This window comes from Desmodus rotundus, chromosome 8, assembly GCF_022682495.2.
Source record: "Desmodus rotundus isolate HL8 chromosome 8, HLdesRot8A.1, whole genome shotgun sequence".
NCBI classification, from domain to species: domain Eukaryota; kingdom Metazoa; phylum Chordata; class Mammalia; order Chiroptera; family Phyllostomidae; genus Desmodus; species Desmodus rotundus.
The window spans coordinates 90,025,848-90,044,790 of NC_071394.1; the positions used below are offsets into that span (position 1 = coordinate 90,025,848).

General features: G+C 56.7%; 1 protein-coding gene across 1 annotated transcript; it reads right to left on the reverse strand.

The window, feature by feature from the left end:
- Window positions 1-2,842: 2,842 nt before the first annotated feature.
- Window positions 2,843-17,442, reverse strand: ITIH3 (inter-alpha-trypsin inhibitor heavy chain 3). Its single transcript, XM_024556396.3, is given in 24 exon segments — window positions 2,843-3,087; window positions 3,420-3,531; window positions 3,718-3,890; window positions 4,592-4,796; window positions 5,282-5,395; window positions 5,553-5,588; window positions 5,823-5,846; window positions 6,903-6,917; window positions 7,596-7,750; window positions 8,367-8,506; window positions 8,669-8,854; window positions 9,995-10,176; window positions 10,460-10,585; window positions 11,163-11,331; window positions 11,573-11,689; window positions 11,979-12,104; window positions 13,188-13,301; window positions 13,841-14,003; window positions 14,250-14,354; window positions 14,435-14,601; window positions 15,866-15,886; window positions 16,546-16,576; window positions 16,578-16,702; window positions 17,333-17,442. Coding segments are annotated over 24 exon segments (2,808 nt in total). The 5' UTR covers window positions 17,405-17,442; the 3' UTR covers window positions 2,843-2,957.
- Between the last annotated feature and the right edge of the window lie 1,501 nt (window positions 17,443-18,943).

Below are 18,943 nucleotides of genomic sequence, written 5' to 3' on the forward strand. Positions count from 1 at the left end.
CTCCTCTCCTGCCCCAGGGTTAGGCACCCCAAAGATGCCGCCTAATCCCTGCACAGGCAAAGCATTCTTAAAAACATTTATAATTACTCCACCTAATTCTTTAAAAAATAACAAGTCTTTGGCTGAGAAGTAAAAAGGATAGAGAGAATAAAACCAAAACCCATGAGAATAAGAGAAGAAGAGCGAAGCGGGAGGAGAGTTAAATCAGTGGCACCAGCACAAAGTTTTGCTCTGAGCTCCCTGGCAGCCAGAGGAAAGCTGAAAATGAGCTTGTTTGCTTGCTAAGAGGAAGCAAACCGGATCATCGGGGAAAACATTCTTTTCTCAGCTCTTGAGCTCTACTGGGTGTTTACCGAGTGAGTCTTTCTAGAAGGGTCCAAGGAGTGGCTGGCGGGAGGGGCTCCAGCGGCAGGGACATGCCATCTGCCTCTCCATCAAGCCTGGCTAGCTGGCAGGGGCATCGGGCTGAGTTGCCGCAAGACAAGGGAGCAGCCTTGGGGGCTCTGTCAGACTTGCTGTGGGCTAGCTCTGACATACCAGGATGTGAGAGGGGCGCCCACCTCACCCCTCCAGGACACCACCACCTGGGCTGGGCTGTGGAATTTGCCCGACAGAGGGGTCGTGGGAGGCTTTCTGGCCCCACCGGCAGGGCAGGTGTCCTGTGTGAACAATTGCATGTAGGTCCATGCCTCCATCGTTTCTTGCACTGAGTGCTTTCCAGCACCTGTTTGGGCCAGGCCCTGTGCTGAGCACTGTGGGTGCACCGGGTGCCATGACAGACAGTGCCTACTGTGACAGCTGCCACCCAGAGAGTGACCAGGGGCCACCAGGAGCCCAGAGTGAGTCATCTTGCCCTACCAGGGAATATCTCGGAAGGTTTCCTAAAAGTGGCATGGTTGGGACTGAGTTTTGAGGAACACAGAGAAGTTGGACCAGCAGAAAAGGAGAGCAAGGACACGGGCCTAGAGCCGGGACGCTGTGCATGGTGTTCAGGGCAGGGAAGGGAAGCAGCGCCGCGGGTGAGGAGGGAGGGGATGCTGCAGAGGTGGAGAAGCAGGGCCAGGTCCGCACGGACTGTATGCACCTTGCCATGGAGCATGACTTCTATCCTGAAAGCCAGGGGAGCCCCCAAAGGCTGCAGACAGGGCTAGGCATGGCCGGAGTGATGTGGGACTGGGATTAGGACAGTCTGCCGGGAGTTGGCATCCCTGACTCTGCTGGGGGAGGAGAAGGGGCAGATTTGAGCTGGGGGCCTGGGGGCCTCCTCTGCCTTTCTGCTGCCTCTCGGGGCTAGGCTGCTAGCTGGAGTGGCAGGGCGAGGACAGGGACTTCAGAAGCACCAGAAACCATATGATGATCTGTCTTCACAACCCTCCATCCGGCAGGTTTCTCCCCATTTTACAGACGTGTGAAAACTGGCCCCAGGATGACTGGTTTAAAGCCACGTGGCTCCTCAGCTGACCCGAGACTGAATGGGTGGCAGGCTTGCCCACTTGAGGATGCCCCTTCCCAGGCCTGGGCCCTCTGCGCCAGCCCGGCTAGGACACCTGCCACGTTCACTCTGGAGCTGGTCTCATGTGGCCCCTCCCAGTGCGGCAATAGCCTCCAGTCCACAAGTAGCTTCTTGTAGCCTCCTGGAGGGGGGCTTCTCTGATGATAAATGTTTCTTCCAGGACTGACCCCAATACCCTGTCCAGGCCCCCAGGCTGGTGTCCCTAGGAAACCCTAGCCTGGCTTGGGCAGAGAGTCCCCTAGAGTGGGAGGTGGGAAAATGCCCTCGCGACCCACGACCAGATCCCATCCGCACCCCCACCGACATTCGTGATCCTTCCCAGGGTGACTCCAACCTCCTCCAGCCTTACTGTGCCATCGAACCAAGCTGCCCACTGCTTCCTTCAGTGGGGTACCCTCTGCCCAGCATGCCCTTAGCCCCTCAGGCAGAGAGAGCAGCAGAGGCAAAGAATCTGGGGCAGGAGGGGTTCTGTTTGCAGAACTGGAAGCACTCTGTGTGTCTGGAACCCAGAAAGTCAGGGAAAGCACCTGCTGTATGGGGCTCACAAAGCTGAGAAGCCACAGGAAGAACTTTGTCTTTGTCCCAAGAACAATGGGTGGGAGATGCCATTTACAGGGTTTTAGGCAGAGAGCAATGATGGATTCTGCTCTGTAAAAGCTCTCTCTGGAAGCAAGGAGAACCAGGAAGGCGCAGTTCCTGCTGCTCAAGTGGGAGAGGCTCCCAGAGCCCCACATGCAGGAACCGCTCTGACTCCCGCCCCACCTGGGGCGTGTGACAGTGCAGCAGGTGGTCTTTGTGGAAGGTGATTGCAGGGTCCCAGGGATCCCTGGCCCAGCTGGAGACAAACTTAAGGCACCCATAGAAACAGGAACTGAGTCACTAAGCTGTGTGCCCCCAGATCCTTGCCCAGGATGTTGGTGCATCTGATGAGTGGATGGGTGATTGGCGGGTGGGTGGATGGCATGCACGTTTAGCTGCAGGCGGTGTCTGACCTGGAGCACTCTCTGCTTCTGAGTCATAGAAGGATCCCCGGGCCTGAGGGTCCTGACAGGTGCTCCGGAGCCCCATGGTTTTTCTTATGGCCCTCCTGGACTCCGAGATGCATTCAGCCCTTCCCACCTTCTCAGAGCCTCTTTACTCCAGGGTCAATTCTTGATTTTTTTCCTTCCCGAACCATCATACATTTGACTCCCTGGAGTGCTACCCCAACCAGCCCCATCGTTCAGGCCCACTGCTGGGGAGGACCAGGAAGTTGCCTTCCTAGCAGCCAGCCCCTCCTTTGAGCTGCCGCAGGACTGTCTGGTGTCCCCGGAGCAGGGGCTCAGGGAGGTATGCAGACGCTGGCAGCAGTCTGGTCTCCACCTTGGCCTTTATTGTTGCTGCCCCCCCGCCAGGCTCAACTCTGTGCCCTGTTCCGGGTGCCAGGCGAGCCGGACCAGCCATCTCAGAACAGGTCAGGGACAATGTAGTCGCTGTGGACTCCATCAATCAGCCCCTGGCCGTTGTTGTGGACAAACCAGCAGGACACCTTGGTGCCATCGCTGACATCCTTGCTGTAGTCTTTCTGGGAGCCCCTGCAGAAAGGAGAGAGACGCCGTGATGCGCAGGGTGGGCAAGACGGCGGCCACGCTTGTCAACCTACTGTCGACAGGGGGAGTGAAGTTGCTAATTTTAGGAGTCCAGAACTCTTTGGTCAGGAATGAGATTGCATAATTACTTCTTCTAGGGGGCCAAGCTTGGCCTTTTTCTGATTTGGAGGGCCCTAAAGGGGGCCAAGACCCCAGAGGGAAATGAGGGTGCCCCACAGAAGGTAAGAGCCTGCTGGGCCGATGTGTGTGGGCAGAGAGGGCTCTTTCCCCCTGGCTTGTTACTAGGCAGGGAGAGGATGTCAGATGAGTCCCCTCACCTGGTGACTGTCAGCCGATGGTTCTTCACCACCATTGTGGCCTGCGGCTTTGTGGGGTCAGAGCCTGGGTGGACGTCAGACACTTTAAAATCAAAGGGGTGGAAGAATTGTCCTGGGAATAAAAACATTCACACTGTCAGCCCCTGTCAACACCCCAGGTAACACAGCCACTGGCCTTCCGAGGTCAAGGCGATGGCTGAATGGGGTGTTGAGTACTGGGTCTGGGGTGACAAGGATGGCCTTTCACATGGCTTTTCCCTTTGCCCTGTGAACAGCCTGAAGCTTGAACGTTCCGTACCCAGCAGCCCGTGTGTCTGCGCTGACATCCGGTGACTGTCCACCACGTAGAAGCCCAGGAAGTCAAGGTGGACGGGGTGTTTCTTCCATACCTGGTGCAGAACCACCACAAAGGTCACCCCATCTCCAGAGGAGACCACCATGTTCTTCTTCCTGTTGACCATCACGGACAACCTAGGAGAGAAGAGGAGGGCAGCAAGGGGCACAGCGGCCATGACACTGGGCATCTGAATCAAGGACATCTCGGCAGAGCCTTCCCTGTACATGGTGCCTGAGAGCACAGACTCCGGAAACTACCTCGGGTGTTGGGGAAAAGACACCGCCCGTGTGCCAACGACACCCTCCACTGAGTGCGTCCTGGCACCTCTGTAAACAAGAGAGGGGACTATCCTGGGAATCGGGAGGCCTGGGGTTGAGTCCCAGCTCAGCCACGGCTTCCTATGTGACCTTGGGCAGGTTCTGCCCCTCTCTTAGCCTCAGTGGGAGTAACACTCCCATCCTGACCACCAGGCTCTGAGTAATCCACAGGCTTAGGAGAGGAGGAGTTTGGAAATGAGTCAGTTCAGCCAGGGAAGATGAAAGTAGGATTATTGTTACTATCAGATTGCCACGCCCACCTAAAACTTTCATCCGTGCAACCCTTCCCTCAAGGTCAGCCCTATGAACAGTCCAGCTACCAATTCTGACAGGGCACCTAGGGGTTGTTTGGGGTCTACCATAGTCACCTTCCCCCAGGCAGGGGCTGATCTCTGAGGCCACCAGTCTCCCCTGTGACTCCTTATGGCTCTACTATCCTGGGGTTTCTCCAAACCTTTCGGGGCCCCTTAGATCATCAGACCACAGTGCCCCTCAGAGGCCCAGTAGTGGGGCCTTACCCATCCTGTGTGACCGTGACTGTGTCCAGCCAGCTGAACATGCTCTGTGCAGCCCCATTCCACAGGGTAATCTTCTCCGGAGTCACCTCAATCCGGAAGTCCATCTGAGCGTTAGCAATGCCCAGTTTGCCAAAGTACGTCTTTCTGGTCTCGGAGTTAGAGCTGTCTCTCTTGTCACCGATGATCTGCCCATTAACTGTGAAGCCTGCCAGAGACACGGGCAGTGAGAGACAGTGAGATCTCCTGAGTGCAGCTGGCCTTCGAAGGGCGTGCCTCCCCCTCGGCCAGATGTGCAGAGAAGCAGTAGAGTGGAGGTCCCAGGAAGAGAGCAGAACTTCAGAGCTAACGCTATCTGTTCCTCGACACTCTTGGGTCACGCCGGTGGCTGAGGGCCCACATTGTAGACCTGCCCCTTACCTGGACAAGGGAGTCGCATTCAGAGAAAAACTATTCCCCAGATATAGGCTGGGTCCTGCCCTCAGGGCCAGGCTGCCCTTAATTCTAACCATCTCCCAAACACACTGGCCCTGGGGGGCTCGGTTAGCCTATGGTCCTGGAGAGCCCCATCCAGCATGTAATCTTCATATGAAGATGGGTGCCTTAAGGGCAGTGATGACCCAGTCCATATGCCCACCCTGGGGGTGTCCAGGCCTTCCCAGGAGGAGCTGCTGGCCCGCCCGCAGCCCCCACCTGTGACGGGGTCCTGAATGAGGCGCAGCACTGTGCCTGGGTCTTCATCGATGTTGAAGCAGATGGCATCGTCTTTCTCCGGGACGTGGATGATGAAGTGGGGGTCCCCATCCACTGAAGGCACATCAGAGAAAGGCCTGGGTCCCGGGCCTCTCACTGTTCCTGGGGCCTCTCCTCACCCTCTGGCCCCTGTAGGATGGACTCCTAGACAGGCAGGAGGCTCTGGGCCCTGGGCCCTGAGTCTTGCCCCAGGAGGAACCGGGGAACTCACCATAGTAGGAAGGTGCTGAAGGAGGCTGGTAGCTGTCTGTGGACGCAAAGGGAGAGAGGGATGAACAAAACAAGCAGGCCTGGGGAGGCACCAGGACCCCGCCTAGAGTTTGATTCATGCCCCCCTCCCTGTTCCCTATTGCTCTCAACACCCGCCCACCCACCCTCATCTGCTCAGGATCCCACCATCTGCCCGTCCCAGAGAGCTGATTTAGGAGGACTCCCGTGGGCCATGCTCTGGGCAGGGGCTGCAGCCGCAGCGTGTACTCACTCAGGTAAGCCATGGAGGGGATCACTGAAAAAAAGCCAGAGGGCAGTCATGAGTGGGGTCTAGGATGCCCCTCTCCCTGGCCTCCATGCTTCCTGCCTGTCTTGGGGCTGCTGGTGTCCAGTGAAACCCCAACAGTGACAGACAGAGAACAGGGGCGGGACCCTTAGGCTTAGGCTATGGAAATGTCCGGGAACTCCTTGCTAGGGCTGTTGGCAATTTGGGTGTTGTTTCAAGGCCAGGGGCATGGCATTTTGGTACGGCTAAGACACAAGCCATTAGATGGTCAGCCTCTCTGTTGTGAGTAATGCTCACAGCAGATATTGTCCTCCACCCTTGAACTCCCACCCCCTGGGGTGGGGCAAGGCTCACAGCTGTCTATTGTCCTCCGAAGCAAAACACACACTCACTTATCACGTGCACGTACACACCAGTGACTGTATACTTGATAAAGCTGTTCTAAGGGCAAAGCCGTGACCCAGTCCGAACGCGCTGCTTGGATAGAACAACTTGTATTGATGCAGGTCAGGCAGGCAGGCAGGGGCCAAGGAGGCCCCGCCTGGTGGCGGTGGGTTTGTGGGAGGTGAGGCTCCAATTTTATGATGAGAGAGGCACAGGGTGCTGTGAATTCTGGCTCAGGCACTGTAACCAGGCTGCCTGGGCCAAAGTTCTGGCTCGGCCACATGCTGAGAGAGTCCTTGAGCAAAAAGCCTTAACCTCTGTGCCTCAGTTTCCTCACAGTAAAGTGGGAACCATAAGAGGACTTCCTCAGAGGGCTGCTGTGGAATAATGGTGAGTGGCTGATGTGGGACATTGCCCACCTTGCAGGTCACATAATACTCTCATGCTGTCCCTCCTCGGGCAGAGGAAGCAACCCCCAACCAACCGACAAGGGTGCTGAGGCCCAGAGAGGGGCGGAGCCTGGCCCAAGGTTGCTCATGAGTGGCGGTAGAGCTGGGACCTGAGCCCGGGTGTCCTGAGGGCTCCTTCTGAGGCTGGGCACCCCCAGCATGTTTGGAAAGGCCTCTTTATTCTCTCTTGTCCCCTCCTGGGACGCCCATCCCAGTGCTGGCTGAAGCTCACCTGCATCCGCAGGCCCTGTGAGGGAGAATAGGAGAAATGTGTTAGAAGCCACAGACTGCTGGCCAATGCGGCCACCTCGCTGCCCGTCCAACCAGCCCCAGGCTGTGGGCCTCCCAGCAGCCAGCTGTGCTCCCACGGGGTGTCCGCTGGAACCAGGAGCTCCTGGCCTGACCTGGACCAGCTCTTTGCCTCCCCTGCCTCCCAATGCCAACCCTGCACCTCCCGTGCCTAGTTGTGGGGATACTCAGAAATCTCCTCCTGGGGTGTGGTGAGCAGGCCTGGTCCCAGCCTCCTGCTCTCAGGGCCTTTTCCTCTTACAATCCCCAGGCACATGCTCTGGGCCTAACTTTAAGGCTGGGAGTGCTTCCTCCGGTCTAACTGAGCCTTTCCATGTTGCAGCCTAAGTCCCTTCCCTGGAAATTACTCTGGGCAGGTTACTCACCCCTTTACTCACATCCCTTTAGAGACTCAGAAGCCCCTATTCACCTCACACCCCATTGTCAACACTGACGGCTTTACTCCCTCCAGCAACACCCTTCCAGCCCTCGGCCAGTTTTCCTTCAGTGCCCCCTGGGCCAGCTCCCCTTCAGTGGGTCTGGGTCTCCCCAGCCTGGCCCACTCCTCTTCAGGGGCCCCAAGGCCCAGGTCCTAGAGGAAAGCCTCTGAGTTCTGGCCTTCACTCTCTGTGCCCACCTTCCCCAGGCTTGTCGGCAAGGGCCATCTTGTTCTCATTGTCTTCAGGCTTGGTCACCACCATGGAGGTCAGTGGAGTCACAAAGTGGTACTTGAGGGACAGGTCCAGGGCCTGGGCTGTGAGATTCTCCTTCTCATCGCCATGGGCATTCTTGCTGTAGGGAGGGGAGTGGTGGAGGGTGAACCCGGAGGTCCGCCCCTCCCCGCCTTCCCCTGCTCTGACTCCCAGCACCAGGACAGGAGCCTCAGAGCAGCCCATTAGTGCTCAGAAAAAAACTGATTCGCCAGTTCCCTGGGACAGATGGACAGGCTGTGCTTCTTCTCTGAGGGGCCTCAGTCTCCCCACCTATAAAATGTAAGGGGCCTGAAATGGCCACTACAGCAATCATTCGTGATGAGTGCTCAGCATGTGCCGGGCCCTGCGCCAGGTATCTTACAGGCAAGTCCCACCTCAAAGAAGGCTGGCATGGCCCTCTCAAATGGGCCCAGGCCCTGCCCTCTGGGGACCGAGGGCCGGACCCCAGCTTTCAGCCTCTCCCCCACTGCCCCCAGATGCCAGGCTGGCTCTGCCCCTGGAACAATATTCGAGGGGCTAGGCAGAAAGGGGGCAGGGCAGCTGGGGATATGTGTGGGGTGCACTTTCTGGGACATGGCCCCATCCTCTTCCTCTTGGGGACCCCCAGAGCAGAGCCCTGCACAGGGGCAGTGCTGGGGGCCTGAGGTGGGGGCCTGAGGCGGGGCCCAGCTGGGTGAGGGCTGGGCCAAGGTCACCGTTTCTCTAGCAGCTGCTCAATGGTGAGGTAGGCCCAGAGCCGCTCTATGTAGTTCCCAAAAATGTAGTCCTGCTCCTGCAGGGCCTTCTCCATCTCCTTCATGTCCACCTCCTCTGTGAAGGTCAGGTCATTGATGGCCTGGGGCAGGGAAGGAGAAAGTGAGAGGCTTGGGGAATGGAGGCCTGGAGCCTAGTGGCCCCAGCCCAGGGGCTGCCACTGCTAGACTATCAACCAGTAGGCACAGGCTCCACAGGTGCTTCCCCCCATCCCCAACCCACAGCTGGCCCCAGCCCAGCTCACCCCGTGACCCGCCACATCCGCCTTAAAGTTGTTCATGTCCTCGTCCACCAGGCGCCCGGCCACCACGATCTCAGAGCCATCATAGAAGTGCGGGTAAGTGTTCTGGGTGAGGTCCAGGATAGCGTTCTCAGGGTACTTCACCTCCACCCCCGTCAGCAGTGGGTTGGCCACCTCCTCATAGAAGCCCTGGAGTCCAGAGCGGGGACCTGGTCACCTCAGGCCGCCAGGATGGGCAGGCATGGAGAGGACGGTGTGGGTGTGCCCTCACTGATGCCTATGTAGGTTGTTGAGTCCCATGGGCTAGGCCAGGCCTGGTCTGGTCTCCGCCTGTGCCCTTCAGTGTGTGGGAGCCCTCCCTGCCCCGCCCCCGGCAGAGACTTGGAAAGATACAGAAGGTGAGGACAGAGCTTTCGGCACATAGAAAGCGCTCAAAAAATGTTGGCATGAAAGTAAGGAGAGAAGGACGGGACATGGGGTGGGAGCAGGTGGGATGAATGCCTGGGGGATCCCCTGCTGGGGTGGGGGGACAGTCACCTGTGCCAGGAAGGAGTGGGGTTGCCAGGGTTAGGGAAAGAAAATAGAGGACATGCAGTTAAATTTGAATGTCAGGTAAAGAAGAAGTTAAGTTTTAGCATAAGTATGTTTGTAAGGGGATGAATTGTGTGCCTCCAAATACATAGCTTGAATCCCTTACCCCCCATGCCTCCAGATGTGGCCTTATTTGGGGAAAGGGTCTTTTCAGAGGTAACCAAGTTAAAATGAGGTCTTTGCGGGGGAACCTCAATGCAATGTGACCGGTGTCCTAATGAAAATGGGGCATTTGGGCCCCGAGGCAGACACACAGGGAAGATGATGTGAAGAGACGGGGGGAGATGACCACCTACAAGCCAAGGAGAGAGGCCTGGAAGATCTGCCTCTAAAGCCTCACAAGGAACCAAGCCTGTCAATGCCTTGATCTTGGACTTCTAGCCTCCAGAAACGTGAGCAGACAGTAAATGCCTGTTGTTTAAGCCATTCCGCTTGCAGAACTGCGTCATGGCAGCCCCAGCAAATAAACGGTGTCTTATGCGCTCTTTAGAGCAGACTTACACTAACAGGTTACTCAATTTTAATCAGAAATTCGTATTTAACCAATGTCCTATGCTTGATCTGGCAGTCCCGTGGAAGTGTGTGGAAGGAGCGGATCTGCTCCGTGTAGCCCGAGGCTGAAACCAGAACCACTGCTGGTGGGTAAGTGGCAACCAGAGGTAGATTTCAACCTAAGAGGAACGGCTTCCAGAGGAAGGAGTGAGCGCCTCGTCCCGGGCGGGCACGAGCGAGGCACACCTGCAACTGCAAGTTGGCATCGGAATCCTCATAGATGCGCCGGGCAAACCCATTGTTCTCCAGGGCCATGCTGTCCAGGAAGTTGTAATTCAGATTGTGGCCAAAACCCAGGTTATATAAGGGGAACCTGCCTCCAATGGCATTCCGCACATTCTCCTGGATTTTTTGGGGTCTGCTTTCACCTGCGGGATAAAGGGGTGTTCACAACAACCACCTGGACCAGCTCTCTCTGAAGAGATCCGAGCCGTGCAAGTGCAGGGCCGGTGGTGTCATGGCCGTGAGCCCTTCTCAAGGCAGAGGGTGGGGAGCCCTGGCAGGGGGAGGCAGGCCTCGCCCTCGAGGGGCTCACAGTGCGTGGGGGATCCTGGGAGAGCTGTCCAAAGTCTTATAGCAAGCAGGCCACAGAGCCAGGAGTGGCAGCCAGGCTCTGTGGTTCTGATTCACAGCCGTGGCCGCCTGTCTCACCAACATTGGCGTCCCCGTCAGTCAGCATGATGATGATGGAGGTGCTCCTCTCCGGGACGATGTTCTCTTCTCGAGCCTTGTTCAACATGCTGATGCCTCTCAGTAGCCCGTCATTGATGTTGGTCACTGGCACATGGACAACACCGTGGGAGGGGGTCCCTGGGAGGGGTGCTCAGGGGCCTGGCTGGAGGAGCTCAGGACATGTGCCCCGAGCCCAGTGCCCAAGAGCCCAGTCCACCAGCGTGTGGAGGTACTCAGTACCTGTGGACTAGTGAGCGAAGAATGAATGATTTCCTCTTTCAAATAGGGATAAAACCAGCCTCTCAGGGCTGCTATAGGGATAGAAGCATGTGGTGATTGTAAAAACACTTTGGAAAATAGTCAGATGGCTTCCAGCCCCCTCACTGGGAGGAGCAGGGAGCAGTAAAGACATCACTTGTGACTTCCCATAAGAAACAGCCAATGATAAGGGTTCTCTGTGGCCTTGTTTTACTGGGATTTGTGGGGCACCAGGATCACGGATTAAAAACAGAAAGAAGGGGTTTTCTTAGATAGCAGAGAAAACACCCTGAGATCCAGCCTGAGGACCCCCACCTTACTCCCACCTCTACCTGCAGCTAGAGTCTGCACTCGGAGGAGGGGGAAAGCAGGCTGCTCAGGCAGAGAGACAAGCAGTGGGAGCGGGCACCCCCTCTGTTCTTACTTCCTTGGTCACGAATACTGTTCACAAACGTCCTGGCCTCCTGGATGTTCTCAGGAGTGGCTTGAACTAAATTGTCTTTCCAAGTGGTCACACCTCCACTGAACAGGATGAAATTCAGGTAGTCCTCCTCTTTCATATCCTCCAGGATTTTGAGGAGAGCATCCTTGGTCTGGGAAAGAGAAAGACAAGCAGACAAGAAGCTGGGAGTGGGAGCAGCAGATAGCCTGGCGTCTTCCCACCCCAGGCTGGTGACAGGGTGCCTGCCGCCAGAAATGAGAGAGGCAGATGCTTTGTGCCTTTAATTATCCCTTTCCTCTTCCTCCTCTTTCACTGGAAATATCAGCTTTGTCCACTTGACAGAAAAATCTCTCCCCTTGACTCCTCACCCCTACTTGCACAGAGGACAGTACCTGGTCCAGTTTCCGACCATGCATGGAGCCGCTGACATCAATGACGAAGACCACATTCTTAGGCACCACAGGAAGGCCTTGGGGTGCGAAGAAGTGCACAAAGTAGCCATTGACTATCTGGAAAGGGGAGAGGCAGACTGAAAGCCCCTGTCGCTTTAGCAACTGCGCATTGGTGCTCTTGCAAATAGAAGCAGACACTCAGCAGGTCAAGAAGCTGCGCACTCCCACCTTCCCGAGTGTGCCACACAAGCTCTGGGCTGTCTGCCACCCCTGTGCCCGACAGGAAACTCGCCCTTGGAAAGAAGATCCAGGGTGATGAAGGCACTAGATGCAGCTCCTTCCTCACCAGCCCTCACTCCACGGTGAGGCAGAATCGACCAGCCTGACAAAGCCAGTGAGGAGGTACCTGCACATTGGCTGGAGACGCTCTGTTCACATCGTAGGTGATGATGAAATCTCCTTTGAGAAGGGAGTCTGTACAGTTTGGGCACGAACGCTGTTGGTCCAAGCTGGGCTTGAAGGACACATGGCCCTGAGTGGGGAGGTGGAGGACCTTGCTCAGCCTGGCCAGGGTCTGCCTATTGCAGACCTCAGCCCGGGGTGCCCCGGGGATCGAGGCACAGCCCTCACAGGGAGGAACCCGGAGGCGGGCCCCTGGGTGGCCCTGCCACCCCCAGCACACACTGGCCTTTTGAGCACCTCTCTCCCCTGGAGATCAGAGGCACTTCAGAGGGCAGTGGCCTTGTCTGATTCAGCCTTTGTCTTTCCCTGTTCAGCTAAGTCCCTTGTTCTTGGCGTTCAGCACTGAGAAGCTACTTAGGGAGGGGAGTTTTGTACCATGAAAACAAGCTTCGTGCTGGGTGGTATGTGTTAGTGCCCAGAGGAGGGGGAGGAGGGAGGAAGCGGGGGTGAGGGGGGCGAGGGATGGGGCAGGGCCACACCCTGCAGAAGCCATCAGCCTCTGAGTGTGTGCTCCTTGGGCCTTGGCCTGGAAGTCCTGAATGACTGAGGTTTGCATTTCATGTACAAGCCTATGCATCCACTTCCCACAACCAGCGAGGCCCTGGACAAGCTGGGGGCTTGGGGACCAGAGTCAACCACCAGCACCAAGAATAAAATTCCCTTTCATCTTCTGCTCCTCAATGTAGAGTCAGTAGATCTAAATGACCCTCTCTGGTCTCGGTCTCCTTCTCTGCAAAACAGGGACATGTAACCCACCCTGCCCACCTCCCAAGGTAGAATGAGGCCAGGCTTTATAAATGGTTTCCCCCCTGGCCACCAGTTCCAGCCCAGGCAACTGATGAAGCACTTCGAGGTAATCAAGCGCCTGCGCAGGCCCTGCTGACACTGGTGGCAGGGGGTGGGGGAAGTCAGGGAACAGGTCGGGGGCTTGGGGAAGGCCCCTGCGGCAGGTCAGATCCTCTGGCAGGTCATCATCAGCAAGCAGCCCCCTGCCTCCAGCACCTCACTTCTGACCCGGGTGGCTGCACACACACACACACACACACACACACACACTCACTCACTAGCACCAGCCAAACCCTAGTGCTCCGTGGTCCTGCTAGGATCTGTGTCCCTGCCCCTGCCCCCCAGGCCTGAGAGGCATCTGTCCCACCTTTTTCCCTGAGAAGGACTTGGTGAGGGCACTGCCCAGGACGTCATTGGTGATGAATGAGGCCTCAGCATCCAGCGTGCTGATGCCCTGGGGCTCAAAGATGTCTGCCTCGATCTGAAATGGCCACAGGGAAGGAAATGTTACTCAGTGACAGTTCAGAGGCCAGCCCCCAGGACAAGGGCAAGGGGAAGGAGATGGGTCAGTGATGGTACAAAGACCAGCTTTTAGGACAACTCTGTGCCAGCCACACCTGGTGTCTCCCACCAAGAAAATGACCTGCCGATGGTACTCTGACCCCAAAGCTCTCCCACCTCCTGCCTGATGGTGTCCAATTTCCACCACTAAATCCTTTTCTTTGGGTTTCATATCTAAGGTAGGTAACGCACCCACATAACAAGTTATTGGCTATCCAGAGACACTTTGTGATGTCCCCAAGGGCCCAGCACCCAAGGATCTGTGTGGGTGCAGTCCAGCCTCCTCCCCTTGTCCTGGTGCTGGGGCCAGAACCATTGTAATTCCCCAAGCTTCCTCAGCCAGTGCTGAGGCCTGGGTACACGGTCTTAGCCCTGCTCCAAGCTCTGTCCCAGAGGCCCTTCCCCAGAGTCCTGTCCCCTGCTCCAGTTTCAGCAGGGCCTGCCGGAGTGCTTGATTACCTCGAAGTGCTTGACCAGTTGTTTGGGCTGGATCTTAAGGTACATCTCGTACTTGCCCTTGTGCCTCTTCAACAGCTCTTCATAGGTTAGCTCAAACGTAACCTTGCTGCCCGCGGCCACATTGACTGACACCGTGAATTTCTCCAACTTCCGCCCAGAGGCCCTGTGTGGGGGTGCAAGACAGTGACACCCCACAGACTGCACAACCCCACCCATCCTGGGCCTTGGGTTCAAGTTCCAACCCTTTGGGGGAGACACCTACCCACTCTAGGCCTCAGTTGCCTCAACTTCAAAATGGGATAATGTGAGAATTACGGGTATATTTTGCAATGATAACAATAACTGGTGCTGTTGTTTGCATCCCTTGCAGACCAGGCATTCTCCCTAAAGCCTGGGGGTCCATACTTACTTGACCAAGCCAGCTGTCTGGCCCTGGGACACAGCCTTTTCATACTGCTTCTTGGCGACTTCCTTCTCCTTGACATTCCCAGGGTAGGTAACACCGTCAATGGTCCTGTAGGGAAAGAGCCGGGGGAGCTCGTGCTGGGCCAGACTCCCCCCAGAGCTGGGAGCCAGCAGCCCGAGTTTACCCACAGGGTGAAGTTGGTGATGAAGGCTGTCTTGGGCAGCTCCACATCAAAGGAAACCTCTTTGGCGGCATCTGCCCGGTTGACGGCTCTCGTGGTGACGATGTTGTGAGCAAAGCGGGAGGTCACCTTGCAGCTGATCTTGGTGCTGTAGACCTCAATGCCATCAACCACCTGCGGGAGAGGGGATGGCCATCAGCAGTGGTGGCCTGCCACCCTGGGCCTCTGGGAAGCCGGGTCTTCAACCTGGCCACTCCTGTTCCAAGCTCCTTTTACAGATTGCAAAGGCCCTGCCTGGTAAGTGACCCCTCCATTGTCCCAGTCACTCGTGTTGGAAGCTTGGGTGGCCTCCTCCATCCCCATGTTCAATTGGCCACCATTTGGTGAGGGGAGCCTGGGCAGTCCTGATGCCTTGCGGCATGCACCGGCCTTTCCGAGCGCCTCTCTGCCCTCAGAGACCAAGGGTGTCTCGGAGGGCGGAGGCCGTGTCTGATTCAGCCTTTGTTTCTTCCTATTCACTGGGCCCCCCAAGTTCCTTAGCTCAGCCTGACTGGTTGCTCAGCAGCAAGAAGTCACTTAGGGAGGGAAGTTTTGCACCATGAAAAGGAACTTCATGTTGTGCCAAGAGGAGCGGGGAGGGGTCCTGCTCTGCCTCCTTAACCCTGTAATCGGTCCCCATGCAGCTTGTAGCCAGTGAAACCTTGTAAAGAAACAAATGTGACCCTCTCTCCCTCCCACTTAAAACCTCCCGTGCTGCCCATCACCCTGAGGACAGTGCTTCCGGTGGCTCCGAGGTCCTCCAGGCAGGTCCTGCGTCCTCCACACGAGGTGCTCCAGCCAGGCCAGGTCTCTGCACATCTGCCCCAGTGGGGTCAGAGACCTGTTTAGCTCTTCCTGTTCACCTTTCATACTTTCATTTGGAAAGATCACGCTCCACCCTCTTACTGTGTCCTGTGGTAATTGCCTGGTTCTACCTCCCAAACAAGCACTTATTTCCAGCGCTGAGGGGAATGCATGGGGTGGGCCTTCATGACCCCAATATTTTCTTTCCCACGGGCGTTCGGTGGACTGAGGGAGACTCTAGGGAGACATCTGGGTTAAACGTGGATATAAGGATGCTTCGTGAGGGTGTGATGGGGCCATTCACTGTGTGTCCCCAGCCCAGCCTGGTGGCCGCAACTGCTTGGTAAGTGTTTGTGGAAGGAAGGTCTGGTAGAATGGCTGTCCTGGACTGCACCTGGTGTGGCCCAAGAGGGCATGGTTCTGTGGCACTCTTTCCTGGGGGTCTTGAGTCACATGGGAGTCTGCCAGGGCAGGGGGCTGTGAGCTGTTTGCCAGCTGTGTGGGACTTGCTATTATGGCCACCTTTTTAGTTGCTGGGCAACCAGCTCCATCTTTCCCTACTTCACCCCACCCCATCCCTGGCAAAAGTCCTCACCCCTTCCAGGAGGCTCCGTTTCTGCAAAAGCAAAGACAAACACTGGGGTCAGGACAAAGCCAAGGTCACTGTGGCAGGGGTGCAGGTTGTGGGCTGAGGCAAAGATTCAGTGGTGACCCTCCCCCCCACACCTTGGAGGGCCTTTGGACATAAGACCCACCCGGAGCCACGTGGCAGAGTAGGAAGGGCTCTGAATAGGTGGGGAAACTGAGATCCAGAGAGGGCAGGTCTCCAGGCTACCCACGGGAGCTGGGCAGGGAGAACTGATCCGGAGCTCCTCCCCTGCCCCAAATACCCCAACTCACTCTGCCTTTCCCTTCACCCCAGGTCTGTGAGGCCCCCTCGCAGAGCACCCCACTGCCACTGCACACCACAGGGCTCAGCTCAGCCCTTCCTACGGGGCTCTGCCCTCTTCTCAGATGTGGACCTTTGTGTCTCCTCGGTGAGGGGAGCAGTGCAAGGAGCATCGCCCATTTGACAGGTGGGGAAGAAACAGGCCCAGGGAGACTTCAGAGCCTTGCCCAGGATTAAACGGCAAGTTCTCCCATCACCCAGCCCTGTCCCCCACAGCTCATCGCCCTGCCCTCTGCCTCTCCCTCGCCTATGTAAAGGACCACTCAGGCTGGTGGTACCTCTGCCCCACGTGTCAGGCCCAGATGGTGAAGAGGGGACAGACTTACCTCAAGCAGCCGGGAGGGGCTTCTCGGGAAGCCAAAGGCCACTGAGCCGGAGAGCAGGGCCAAGATGAGGCAGGGCCACCAAGCAGACGCCATCACTGAGCACACAGGCCTGGCTCACACCGTTTATATGAACCAGCTGACTGGTAGGGTCAGTGACCTGCAGCACAGGGCAGGAGGAGCGGAGGCGGAGGCTGTCCGGGAAGCTACGGCTGTCCGGGAAGCTGCGGCGTGGGTGGAGTAACGGGGTCTGGATCTGCCTGTACCAAGGTGGGTTGTCAACAGCACTGGGACTTTACTCCCAGTGGCTGGGGGTCGTGAAGGCTCTGGGGAAAGCAGAAGCTGTGTGTGAGCCCTGTGACTCCCTGGGTGAGGACAATAGTGAAAAGGTATGGAGTCACATTTAAAGCAAACAGCATCTCTCAGAATTGCTGCCTCTTGCCCGCACCACTGACATGGCCTCTGGATTGTAGCCACCTTCTTCTCAAGGCTGCCAGGGAGCAAAACCAGATCATCATTCTAAGGCTCCAATCTTCACGGCTGAAGCCCTTGCTCATTATCCTTCTATGTTTCTCATGGCCCCATGGAAAGGACAAACCCCAAGTCCAGGGACCCAGCTCTCTGTGAGCTGCCTCCAACTTGCTTTTCCGAACTTTCTCTCCTCCCACTAGCGTGCCCTCCCCTTCTCTGCGCATCGCATCTCTCATCTCTGCCAGCCCCAGTGCGCTTCTCCGGAAGCCCTCCTTTTTCACCCCCTAGCTGGCCACAGACAGCCCTGATCCAGCATTACCCTGTGTTGAGGTTTGCATGTGTAGGACAGATCACCACCTCTAGCCTCCAGGCTCCCGGAGGGCCAGGCCATGTCATGTTTGTCCCTGCGTTCCCTGGGCCTGAGCAGTGACTCTGCTGCCCTGGACCGAATGACTTTGAAGAGTCATTTCCCTAGAGTCTCTGGTGAGGCTGAAGCGCGGCCTGCAGGACAATAGAAGCTTCAGTGGCAGGGGCTGGTCCCCTCCCAGTGGGGAATGAGACCTCCTGGGCCACACCAGGGCCCTGCCAGCCCCTGGACCTTCCAGAGTGCCAGCCATGTGCTTGCCAAACTCATGCTCTTTTAAGCAAAGTGACTCAGTGACCCTCCCACTCAGCCACTACTAAATGAGTTGGTGGGGATGCCTGGACACAGGGCAGCTAATCTGTGGATTGCACCATGGCCTTGGTGGGAAGCTTTGCACCTGACTGTGAGATGTCTTGAGAGGGCTGGCTGCTGGGAACAGAGAAACAGCAAGAAACCCCTTATCTCTTAAAAGAACAATTCGGAGGTTGCTCAAGGGGCTCCCGAGGGACAGCTGGGGATTTGGAGGGACCCAGAGTCATCATGCAGAATTTAGAATTAGATAGGATCTAAGAGATCTTCAGCCTCACCCATTTCCCTTTTACGGGAGGGGACATGAAGCCCCAGTTGGGCAAAGTCTTGCTCAGAGTGACGAGCCAGCTGGCAGCCCATGGCTCTCCCTCGAGAAGCCCAGAATACTCCAGACAACAGGTTGGTGTCTGAAACTCCATTGGCCGTCCTCCCTGCCCAGCCTGCCACCGAGGGCTCTGTGTTTCCTGGGCCTGGAGCAGTGGTGGAACTAACTCTGAAGTTGTGTTATTGATCTGGGCCCTGGTGAGCCTCATTTGGAGTGGGAACTGAACAGAAGCCAGCAGAGAAAAAGCAGAAGTCTTTTGGAAAGGAGTGAATGGAGGCCATCGACTTTCACCTGAAGGGCCAGCAGCCTCCCGAAGTGTTGGGTCACCTTCCTGCACCGTTTGACATTGCACTTTAACTGGGCCCAGGGCAAAGCCGGGGGAAGGAAGGAACCCCGTTTGTGTGTTCTAGAGATCAGTGTGAGGAGCCACGGGCTGCTGTTCCCGACCCCTGAAATCACAGCTTCTGAGCAGTGGCTGTCTCTACCTTTGAGTAGTATAATCTCACTGTCAGAGGCTGTAACCCCCCGACGGGAAACTGAGCTGAGGGTGGGGCCCAGAAACTGCCTCCGGAGGCCCCAACCCCAGCGGGTGCAGCCTCCAGCTACTGATAGCACTTCTTCAGGGACCTGAGTCCATATATAGTTCACGTTCCTTTCATACACTCATTTTAAGTGATACTTTGGAACATCTGGAGTCAAATCCCATGAGGCTTTGGCCATCAGTCACCCTGCCTGATGGGAGAATTGACATGGGGGTAGTTACGCACTCAGATGCTGGCGCCAGAGAGCATGGGTTCAAATCCCAGCTCTGCCACTTACAAGAGGAGTGATTTTGGACAAATTACCTAACCTCAGTTTCCTTAGTTATAGATGAGCATGACAGAAAGTCTCCTGGTGCTGCTGGAAGCACATGTTTAGTTAATTCAACTAAG